The 12,137-nt window shown below is 42.6% G+C and overlaps 1 protein-coding gene across 4 annotated transcripts in view; it reads left to right on the forward strand.

The window, feature by feature from the left end:
• LOC139390127 (smoothelin-like) overlaps nt 1-12,137 on the forward strand; it is a 55,655-nt gene that overhangs the window by 11,943 nt on the left and 31,575 nt on the right. For 2 of the 4 annotated variants that reach the window (XM_071137295.1, XM_071137296.1), the window contains exons 1-2: nt 3,607-3,664; nt 4,427-4,574. The exons of 1 other annotated variant lie outside the window; for it this stretch is intronic. In XM_071137295.1, the coding sequence (XP_070993396.1) occupies nt 4,443-4,574 (132 nt within the window). In that variant the 5' untranslated portion in view covers nt 3,607-3,664; nt 4,427-4,442. Of the gene's footprint in view, nt 1-3,553; nt 3,665-4,426; nt 4,575-12,137 lie in introns of those variants that run through there. One more of the 4 variants, XM_071137297.1, reaches the window with a different exon arrangement.

Consider the following 12,137-nt stretch of genomic DNA (forward strand, 5'->3'; position numbering starts at 1 on the left):
GGAATGGAATTAGAATATATAAATATTTGGAAGAGCATTGTTAGAGCAGCATAGACTAAGATACAGTAGAATAGGATAGAATACAGTATATACATATGAGATGAGTAATGCAAAGTATTTAAACATTATTAAAGTGACTAGTGTTCCAATTATTAAAGTGACCAGTGTGTCCCATATGCATTGTATATTTGAGCCAATGTCTGAGCTCAGTGTGTACTAGCGACTCCTGTGTATACTAGCGACTCGCGCACTAGCGGCTCCTGTGGCGGGCCCAGGCACAGTGTACGCTAACCAGGTCGCCAGGTGCACGGTGTTTCCTCCAACACATTGGTGCGGCTGGCTTCCAGGTTGGATGCGCGCTGTGTTAAGAAGCAGTGCGGCTTGGTTGGGTTGTGTTTCGGAGGAAGCATCGCTTTCGACCTTCGTCTCTTTCGAGCCCGTACGGGAGTTGAGACAAGATAGTAACTACTAACAATTGGATACCACAAAAAGGGGGTAAAAAAGAAAAAGGATTGTAATATCCCATAACTTAAGTAAATTAGGAAGAATTCTGAACAATGGGACCAGCGATGCTAGTTAGCAATGGCGCTGGTGCTATGAATCTGAAAAGGTTCCTCCATGAAATGAATAGCTTATCCTTACCTGGATATCTTCAACTGAGGTTCTAGACAGGAAATAGCAATAGCATTTTTGGGGTTGTGGGGCACACTGCCTGCTTCCTCTCAGGTGGGGGGGCAGTTCTGGCCCCTCCACCTGGGGCTACAGGTGGGGTGAAGGGGAGAGGAGAGGGTGAGGTAATGGGGGCAGACGGACACCACCAGCCCACCAGCTGTGCTCCAGCAGTCTGTCTTCAGTCAGTCTGCTCCCTCTGTAATGGGGCCGTGGCCAACAACAACAACCGCAGCCACCAGCAGCAGGGCTCCTTCCACACATCACAGGAGCGGATCTCTTTGAGCTACGCTTGATTGTCCTGGGGCAGATGGAGGCCCCAGATAATGGCCTATAGTTGAGACACGTGTGCACACACACAGGGAGTAGAGGTCTATGGCAGCCAACTACAGACAACTGAGTGTAGCAAGCAGCTGCTGACACATACACAGAGTGTACAAAACATTAGGAACACCTTCCTAATATTGAGTTGCACCCTCTTTTGCCCTCAGAATAGCCTCAATTAATCAGGGCATAGACTATCCAAGGTGTCAAAAGCATTCCACAGGGATGCTGGCCCATGTTGACTCCAATGTTTCTCACAGTTGGGTCAAGTTGTCTGGAAGTCCTTTAGGTGGTGGAACATTCTTAATACACACGGGAAACTGTTGAGCGTGAGAAACCCAGCAGCCTTGCAGTTCTTGACACACGCACACCAGTGCGCCTGGCACCTACTACCATACCCTGTTCAAAGGCACTTAAATATTTTGTCTTGCCCATTCACCCTCTGAATGGCAAACATTCTCATTGTCTCAAGGCTTATAAATCCTTCTTTAACCTGGCTCCTCCCCTTAATCTACAGTGGATTTAACAAGTGACATCAATAAGGGATCATAGCTTTCACCTGGATTCACCATACTACGTGCATGTCAAATCAAGACAGTATATCTCTTCTATCTTACATTCAAATGAGAAATAGGTATACACATGTCCAACTGTGGTGGGAGTTTTTGTGTATTTATCATAGCTGTTGCTGCATGCTCTGTTTTTTTCGCCAGACACCAGTGGGCCTGCTAGTGGTTATTGATTACTATGTTTATAATGAACGTGCTTAAATTGAGAGGGGATAGCTGAGGTAAAAGTTTCCTTCTGGCCAGTAAGGAAAGTTCATTTTGTACACGTTGCAGCTCTAAACTGTAATTACTGTATGGGTGAAGGAATTTTGGCTTGAAGAAATAACTTTTGTGGGACAAAAATAATATGTATTTGTTTAATGTAGTCTGAATTCTAAGTGCAGCGGTTAAATTCTAAATTTCTATTTAGTCTGAAGTAACATGCCAATTAAGGCAGACTCTGTACTCTGAGTATAATTTGGTACATTTTCAACCAGGCGACCTGCTAACTTGTATAGAGCCCCAAAGTGAAGGTGTCATAATACCCATAAAACCTAGCGGTCAAACAGGGAAATGGTTCCAATCAGTTTTCCACCATTCATTTTTCCCATAGGGAATTTTAGATGCACTTAACATAAGGGCTGTGTTTCGTGTAGGTTTACCTTGCTGTGACGTTTAGATAACCATGTTATTCTCTCTCAGACAAAGTGACTTTTATCAATATATTCGGCTCGATTTACTCTGATTCTAAAATGATCATTCACATCAAAGTAGAAATCATGCAAGACTACAAATCCCTGCAAGCTCCTGCACGTCATCTCTAGGTAGAGGACACCTTTGCTAACCGGTATTGTTTCAATTAAAAATTTGCACAGTTCACAGAATTTTCGATTTTTAAATACATTTAGCTATTTCTGCAAAAATTCTGCAAACATATCCTCTGTGTACAACATATAACACCAAATAATGCATGCAGAGCAGAATTAGTCCAATACCCGCTAATTATCAAAATCCAGAAAAGAGCCGGTAAATTCTACAACCACCTCAATGGAAGTGATTCCCAAACCTTCCATAACAAAGCCATCACCTACAGAGAGATGAACCTGGAGAAGAGTCCCCTAAGCCAGCTGGTCCTGGGGCTCTTTTCATAAACACAAACAGAGCCCCAGTACAGAAACCCAATTAGACCCAACCAAATCATGAGAAAACAGAAAGATTATTATTTCCAATTTTTTTTTAGCCAACTAGAATGCTATTTGACCCTAAACAGAGAGTACACAGTGGCAGAATACCTGACCACTGTGACTGACACAAAATTAAGGAAAGCTTTGACTATGTACAGACTCAGTGAGCATAGCCTTGCTATCGAGAAAGGTCGCTGTAGGCAGACCTGGCTCTCAAGAGAAGACAGGCTATGTGCTCACTGCCCACAAAATGAGGTGGAAACTGAGCTGCACTTCCTAACCTCCTCCCAGATGTAAAACCATATTAGAGACACATATTTCCCTCAGATTACACAGATCCACAAAGAATTTGAAAACAAGCCCGATTTTGATAAACTCCCATATCTACTGGGTGAAATTCCACAGTGTGCCATCACAGCAGCAAGATTTGTGACCTGTTGCCACAAGAAATGGGCAACCAGTGAAGAACACACACCACTGTATTTATAAGAACAAACACCACTGTAAATACAACCCATATGTTATTTATTTTCCCTTTTGTACTTCAACCATTTGCACATCGTTACAACATTGTATATATAGGTAATATGACATTTTAAATGCCTTTGTTCTTTTGTAACTTCTGTGAGTGTAATGTTTATTGTTCATTTTTATTGTTTATTTCACTTTAGTATATTATCTACTTCACTTGCTTTGGCAATGTTAACATATGTTTCCCATGCCAATAAAGCACCTTGAATTGAATTGAATATAGACAAGGAAGGAGGGAGGGAGGGTCTGAGAAGGAGCCCTGTGGTGACAGAAAGGGAGGGGAAGTGGAGGGAGTGGCCTGTTGGTGAGTGAGTGTCTGTGTGTGTGGTGACTGAGAGTAGAGGCAGGGTATAGGACGTCCTGACTACGAGAGAGAGAGGGTGACAGACAGGCAGCAGAGCCAAGAAGGTAAATGACATATTCTAGTTCTTCCACTCGAACAGACCTAGGTCTACTCCTCTGAATACCTGTCATTTTTTCAAACTTTTTTTCTTCCTTATCAATTTCCGTGTACTTCTCTTAACACAAACTCATCCATGTTTCTTGTTTCTATTTGCATTGAGACCTGAGGACCTGGCTGCCTGAAGTTTAACGGAGGTTTAATTTTAGGATAATTGGGCAGTCCTTTCAGATAATTTATTTCTATTGGTTTCAGAAATCCATACAAAATAGTATACAGGTGTGTGTATTTTGAGCACATTATTGTTAAAGTAAATGGCGACTTTACAAATGGTTATTCATCAGATCTGTCTCCGTGGCCAGGTGTGTGCAGTATGGATCAGGTGAGGTGGCAGAGACAGAGAGTCTTGTTTGTTCACTAATCTGATATGATCATAAACCTGTAACCAACTGAGACGAGCAGTTTATGATGAATGGTATAATGGCAACCAACATCTTCTGTACTGAGTGAATATGTGCTGGAGAAAGAGTAAAGCAAGACAAAGGGAGATGGATGGAGGAAGGGAGAAACTGCTTTAACTGGGCTTTGAATGAGGGCTGGAAAAATGGGGGCTGGAAAAATGGGAATGAGGCTTATGGGTAAATTCTCCGTGGGTTGTCTCTTGTCCAGGCTGTGTGTGTGTGATGCAAAAATGATTGCTACTTAATTCCTGCTACTGTATTTCACTTACCGAGTGTGGACCGAGTGTGTGTGTGTGTGTGGTTCCTCAGGCTTTGCCATGCAGTCATGGAAAAGGACCCTGTCTCTCAGCGAGCCATGTGCAGGCATGGAGAGGAGTGCCTGACCTCATCACATTCTGATCTCATCTGCAGACTGATGGATTCAGTTTCCATGGAAAATGAGCCAATTCTAACCCAGGTAGCTGCAGTAATCCCTGGTTTAGCTGAGCTGCCACTGCTCTGCATGGTGAAGTAGTCTGACACGGCTCCGTGCCTCAGTCTGCTCCGCCTCATTGTTGTTTCTGTGGCTCTGAGGGTTCAGAGGAGTTCAGATGGCCCACGCCTTGCTGTGGTCAGGCCAGTGGACAGTTGCCATTTTTGTGTGTTTAAGGGGCAGTTTTTTCACAAATACAACCCTGACCGAAACAAACAGCCTCCTGAACCCTTATGGTGAGACCATGAGCACCACAGAAGGAAATAGGAGCCCAGCTCAAACACTGAGGCCACAGAGTTGATGAGGCCAGGGCACTGGAGTGGGTCTGCCTCTGCTCTGGTTCCACTCTGTCAGGTCTGCACTGTTTGCCTGGGCCAGTCACCAGAGACCAAAGAGAGCCTGCTAATGACAGTTTGGGATTGACAGGTCGTGGGATTGGATCGTCTGCTCTTTCTCTCTTTTTTCTTTCTTTTTTTTCTATCTCACACACCATTTTATCTATGTTTCCTTCTGTCTGTCTCTGTAACAAGTATGTTCCCTGTGGTTTAGTGGGAGCTGTGAAACCAACACTGTCTGGTTGTCTGTTTCCTGGTCGTGGCAGCTGAGGGGAGGGGGAGAAAAGAGGGATAGCGAAGGAAAGAGGGGGAGCGGTGTTTCCAGCTCAAATTACATCTCCCCTCAGCTTCTTTGAATGAAGAACCTTCCCGAGGGAGAGAATATTTTAAAGCAACTTCTCATTCTTCTATATTTTCTCTCTGATATATTCTCTGAATCAGCTATTTAGGTTTGGGGAGATTTTTCCGACCTGCAGTCACAGGCTGGTTCTGGCTCGTCATTAAGCTGATCTGAGAGCAGTGCTCCACCTCAGTAAACAGAGTATAAAGCTTCTGTTTGTGTTGTCTGCTGGTGCTGGGTGACTGTGGCACATGACACAGAGGCTGTTGATTAGCCTTTTTGTTTGTGTGTCCTCTAATCAAGGGTTTTCCAAACTGTCCTGTCCCCCACCCCATCCTAGCACTACACAGCTGATTCAAATAGCCAACTCGTCATCAAGCTTTTATTATTTTAAATCAGCCGTGTAGTGCTAGGGTAAAAAGACAACGTGCACCCGGTGGGGTGTAGCTAGGCTAATTGAGGCCACAGGATTCACTTTCTCCTCAACCCCATTCAGATTAAACAGCCTACCTGTTGGTTGAGCCTACTCCTTTTCCTTTCGCTAATGTTTCTGCAATTTTATTCCATCTTGCATTGCGTTAGGGAACTCACTCCACTTGCTACACCTAGAGTCTCCTTGCCGCTTTGATTTTAATAAATTAATCATTTAAAATGGTATACCCTTGTATGTAACATGGATATTTTTATTTACATAAAGCCTTTTTAGTGTTAAAATGGGCCTATACATTTTTTTCTGCAAAAATTAATACTCACAAAAGTATTGGAATACTAAAGTCCGTTCAGATATTCTAATAACCGTGCCCATCCCTAGTTTGTGTGGTACCAGGCTTTGTTCACGCTCACCTCCCTCTGATCACAGCCTGATTTGATTAACTATTTTCACAAGGCTGTAATTTTCACCCTTCTCAAACTGCTGACAGCTTTATCAGCCCCAGGATAACCGGCATTAAGCAAATATGTGCCGTGTTTGTGTGTCCCAGATTTTATGAGTTTAGAGGTTGGTGGATTTGAGTCAAATATGCTCTAGGCCTGTCTTGTAATTCACATGTCCCTCCCTAACCTAACCTCCCTGTGTGCTTCGTTACATTAGGTAGACATGTATTAGTAGTGGCACTCTGCTGTAATTCTGGCACAAACATGATGACATTGTAGTTTCAGGGCATTTTAAAGATGGAATCCGCATTAGCGAAAGCAGCACCAATGTCCCACCAGCACCTTTATTGCAAAAACAAGTTTTTAGAAATGTTTGCCAATATATAAAAAAACATGTAAAACTGAAATATCACATTTATATGAGTATTCAGACCCTTTACTCAGTACTTTTGTTGAAGCACCTTTTGGCAGCGATTACAGCCTCAAGTCTTCTTGGGTATGACACTACAAGCGTGGCACACCTGTATTTTGGGAGTTTCTCCCATTTTCTCCGCAGATCCCCTCAAGCTCTGTCAGGTTGGATGGGGAGCGTCGCTGCACAGCTATTTTCGGATTTCTCCAGAGATGTTAGATCGGGTTCAAGTCTGGGCTCTGGCTGGGCCACTCAAGGATATTGAGACTTGTCCCGAAGTCACTTCTGCGTTGTCTTGGCTGTGTGCTTAAGGTTGTTGTCCTATTGGAAGGGGAACCTTTGCCCCAGTCGGAGGTCCTGAGCGCTCTGGACCAGGTTTTCGTCAAACATCTCTGTTCTTTGCTCTGTTCATCTTTGCCTCGAACCTGACTAGTCTCTGCCGCTGAAAAACATCCCCACAGCATGATGCTGCCACCATGCTTCACCGTAGGGATGGTGCCAGGTTTCCTCCAGACCTGACGCTTGGCATTCAGGCCAAAGAGTTCGATCTTGGTTTCATCAGACCAGAGATTCTTGTTTCTCATGGTCAGTCCTTTAGGTGCCTTTTGACAAATTCCAAGCGGGCTGTCATGTGCCTTTTACTGAGGAGGCTTCCGTCTAGCCACTCTCCCATAAAGGCCTGATTGGTGGAGTGCTGCAGAGATGGTTGTCCTTCTGGAAGATTCTCCCATCTCCACATAAGAACTCTGGAGCTCTGTCAGAGTGACCATCGGGTTCTTGGTCACCTCCCTGACCAAGGCCCTTCTCAACCGATGAATCAGTTTGGCCGGAAGGCCATCTCAAGGAAGAGTCTTGGTGGTTCCAAACTTCTTCCATTTAAGAATGATGGAGGCCACTGTGTATTTGGGGGCCTTCAATGCTGCAGACATTTTTTGGTACCCTTCCCCAGATCTGTGCCTTGACACAATCCTGTCTCGGAACTCTACGGACAATTCCTTCGACGCCATGGCTTGGTTTTTGCTCTGACATGTACTATCAACTGTGGGACCTAAAATAGACAGTTGTGTGCCTTTCCAAATCATGTCCAATCAATTGAATTTACCGTAAGTAAACTCCAATTTGTAGAAACATCTCAAGGATGATCAATGGAAACAGGATGCATCCGAGTTCAATTTCGAGTCTCATAACAAACGGTCTGAGTCCTTATGTAAATAAGGTATTTGTTTTTTTTATTAGTCATACATTTGCAAACATTTCTAAAAACCTGTTTGCTTTGTCATTATGGGTTATTGTGTGTAGATTGCTGAATTATTTTCATTTAATAAATGTTAATATATGGCTGTAACGTACATTTTTGGGGGAAAAGTCATGGGGTCTGAATACTTTCCGAAGGCATTGTATATTGTTCAAATTCATTTGATTATCAGCAGTTGTCGAACACGCATGGGTGTCAAGACTATTCTCTTCTTCAATAATGTGCAGCGAATTCTACCAAATATTTTCTTTTATATTGACAAGATAGTCAAGTGATTGCTCTAACAATGGAAATGTCCTCGAAGATGGAAGGCAAGCTGGAGGAGGCGAGAACAGGTGGGACCATTCTAGCCAATGAGAGGGCAGTTGCGGGTGTGAACAACAAGCACAACACAACTTCCATATGAATGTTTTTTACCGAAGTTGCCAAAATGTCACTTTCATCCACTTATCAGTGCATTTATAACAGCCTAACCATTACAAAACTTCTATTCGATCAAATTAGCAATTACATTTTTTGCTGACCAAATTTGACTCTCTCATTGACCTCCATACAACAATTCCTCACTTAACGGTCTTATTTTCGTGGACAGATTTTGGGCAGAGTAAACCCTCTCGCTTTGCCTCTAACTCTCTGATTCTACTAGATTAAAAGCCATAATGAGTGGGATATACGGCCAATTAAAGTATACTTGATTTTTGATATTTCACATACTCTAAAACACAAACAGCCTACTTTTTAGGATGCAAGTGTGGGTATTCGTTTACCAACTCAGTGGCCCGGGGGTTAGAGTGTCCGCCCTGAGATTGGAAGGTTGTGAGCAATGTTCCCTCTAAGCTGCACGCATGCGCGCCGCGCAGAATAAATATCAACCCACGCAGAGAAGCACTAGATTGACCTTCACTCAACTTTCTAGAGTTTTCCCCGTTAACACTATGAACGTTTGCTGTTGGAAATGTGTTTGAATCAACGCAATATTAGCCACTTTCAATTCAAACTATGCAAAACTATCTGCAAGAGATTTTGTTGTAGGTAGAACGCATCAGAGTAGGATTCTTTCACATTGACATGCACGACTCATGCCCATACTCTACACAGAACGGTGCAGCATAACCAATCAGAGCTGTAGTAGGCCTATATGCAAATAGACCATTGCCATATGTATCTGTACCATTCACTTTGAACAGGACTGTGTTTACAGCATGAGCGGTCAAGAGTAGATGCGCTTGTTTTGAGATCAAAGCAAGAGCTACATGTAACCACGTGTGCACATTTGTTCATATCCTTTGCTAGTTAGTGAGTTATTAGCCCAGTTATAGGTCATTTGTTATCGGCAATAGGGGAGTGATTGCTTCCTACAAGTGCATTTCTAGCCATCTTTGAAAAGTGAGTTAGGTAAAGAGCTTTTTTTTTTGTCTTAAATGGGCAGTGTAGCCAATAGGCAGAGGGTAACAATTTGTCTGATTCTCTGTAATGATTGTATAATGATGTGGTTTCTTGAATCAAACTAAACATTTTCAGCCACCTCCTTGAAGGACAAGTGGATAAACATATCAAGCCCTGCATGTTTTGAATGTAGGCCTACATTGAACACCACACGTTGGCTGCTACTGTAAGCTGAATGAAATAACCACTATTTCCATGTTAAAATGTTATGGGATGCGTTTTTCTCCATTGTTTTTGATGGTAGGACACTGATAAGCCTACATTATGATCAAATAGCCTACTTGACCACTGTTAAAACTGTAACTTAAAGCAGATACAGACTCAGTGTTCACAGTAAATGCGCACCGGAAGATGCACCAAATTTTCACAATGTTAAAGTTTGCGCACAGCAGACCTGAAATTTGCTCAGTGCCGATAGAAATTTGAGAGCACATTGGTTGGCAGTTCAATCCCTGGAGCATACCCATAACATGATGCAGCCAAAACTATACTTGAAAATATGAAGAGTGGTACTCAGTGATGTGTTGGTTTTGCCCCAAACATAACGTGTTGTATTCAGGACATGAAGTGAATTTTTTTTGCCCCATTTCTTGCAGATTTACTTTAGTGCCTTATTGCAAACAGGATGCATGTTTTGGAGTCTTTTTTTATTCAAATCAAATCAATTCAAATTGTATTTGTCACATACACATGGTTAGCAGATGTTAATGCGAGTGTAGCGAAATGCTTGTGCTTCTAGTTCCGACAATGTAGTAATAACCAACGAATAATCTAACTAACAATTCCAAAACTACTACCTTATACACAAGTGTAAAGGGATAAAGAATATGTACATAAAGATATATGAATGAGTGATGGTACAGAACGGCATAGGCAAGATGCAGTAGATGGTATCGAGTACAGTATATACATATGAGATGAGTATGTAAACAAAGGGGCATAGTTTAAAGTGGCTAGTGATACATGTATTACATAAAGATGCAGTAGATGATATAGAGTACAGTATATACATATACATATGAGATGAATAATGTAGGGTATGTAAACATTATATTAAGTAGCATTGTTTAAAGTGGCTAGTGATATATTTTACATCAATTCCCATTATTAAAGTGGCTGGAGTCAGTGTGTTGGCAGCAGCCACTCAATGTTAGTGGTGGCTGTTTGAGATAGAAGCTGTTTTTCAGTCTCTCGGTCCCAGCTTTGATGCACCTGTACTGACCTCGCCTTCTGGATGAAAGCGGGGTGAACAGGCAGTGGCTCGGGTGGTTGTTGTCCTTGATGATCTTTATGGCCTTCCTGTGACATCGGGTGGTGTAGGTGTCCTGGAGGGCAGGTAGTTTGCCCCGGTGATGCGTTGTGTGGACCTCACTACCCTCTGGAGAGCCTTACGGTTGTGGGCGGAGCAGTTGCCGTACCAGGCGGTGATACAGCCCGACAGGATGCTCTCGATTTGTGCATCTGTAGAAGTTTGAGTGCTTTTGGTGACAAGACGAATTTCTTCAGCCTCCTGAGGTTGAAGAGGCGCTGCTGCGCCTTCTTCACGATGCTGTCTGTGTGGGTGGACCAATTCAGTTTGTCTGTGATGTGTACGCCGAGGAACTTAAAACTTACTACCCTCTCCACTGCTGTTCCATCGATGTGGATAGGGGGGTGTTTCCTCTGCTGTTTCCTGAAGTCCACAATCATCTCCTTAGTTTTGTTGACAAATGTACAATTTCTCTTACCGTTTAAACTGACATTTCTTTATTGTTTAAACTTTTAAACATTTTTTTAAATAATAATTATGTGAATTCACGATTCATACATGGTTTTGCGTTCGACCATTAGGGGGCAATGCAGTTCAATCTACTGCAGTCCTGGCTACCTACCTACCGGTCGTCACTAAGTACCACAGCCACAAAGTCATAAAGCCTATTTCTAAAATGTATCTTCTTAAAATGTGGTTTTAATCCTAACCTTAACCACACTGCTAACCTTATGCCTAACCTTAAATTAAGACTAAATATATGTTTTTTCATACATTTTTATGTTAGACTGTGGCTGTGTTAACTAATGGAAACCCTACCAGATGGTGCTCACAGTACTGCTGTCCCCCACTCACTCAGCCACCATGTTATTAATGTTTTAGGTTCTCTGTTGTGTGCGTGCGCCTCCTCCATGTTGTCAGTACGTACTGTACTTCATGTCACACTTCTTATCAATGTGATGGCTCGTTGCAGTGATGTATGACAGCATGTTCATAGACACATACCAATCTGTTAACGCCATGTATGGTGTTTGAGAGCTCGCGCTTTGTACTTGCACTTACAGAGCCATCATTGTACAATTTCTCCATCGGGGCCGACATGGCATCTTGTAGTCTGGTTCTAGATATACCAATAGGGTATTGAAGCCGACATCCTCTACCATTGACAATGGCTGCATATCAACTGCAATCATTTTTGTAATCAGCGCTGTGATTTCCTCACTCCGTCCCTTATCTCACTGCTGCCAGCAACAGGTTGGGTCGTCCCTTTCAGCACAGCCTGGTCTCAGACTAGAGGTAACACAGTAAACGTAAATCCGGGAGACTGAAATTAGTATGATATTTCATGTTTGGTATGGTTACTTAAAGCAAAAACGTATAATGCGAGACATGAATGTCTAGCAACCAAAAGGTGGTGAGTTTGCATCTTGTCACAGACAACTTTAGCATTTTCGCTCATTAGCAACCTTACCACCACTTTTAGCTACTTTGCAACTACTTAGCATGTTAGCTAAGGAAAAAATGGAAAAAAAAATACCCATGTTAAATTCCTTAAGATTAAAAACATGAAAAAGAAAAAAACAGACTGCTTATTAAACAAGTGCATAGCCCTTTCCCTAACTTTAACCCTTTAACCTA

The sequence above is a fragment of the Oncorhynchus clarkii genome, chromosome 30 (genome assembly GCF_045791955.1).
Source record: "Oncorhynchus clarkii lewisi isolate Uvic-CL-2024 chromosome 30, UVic_Ocla_1.0, whole genome shotgun sequence".
Taxonomy (NCBI): domain Eukaryota; kingdom Metazoa; phylum Chordata; class Actinopteri; order Salmoniformes; family Salmonidae; genus Oncorhynchus; species Oncorhynchus clarkii.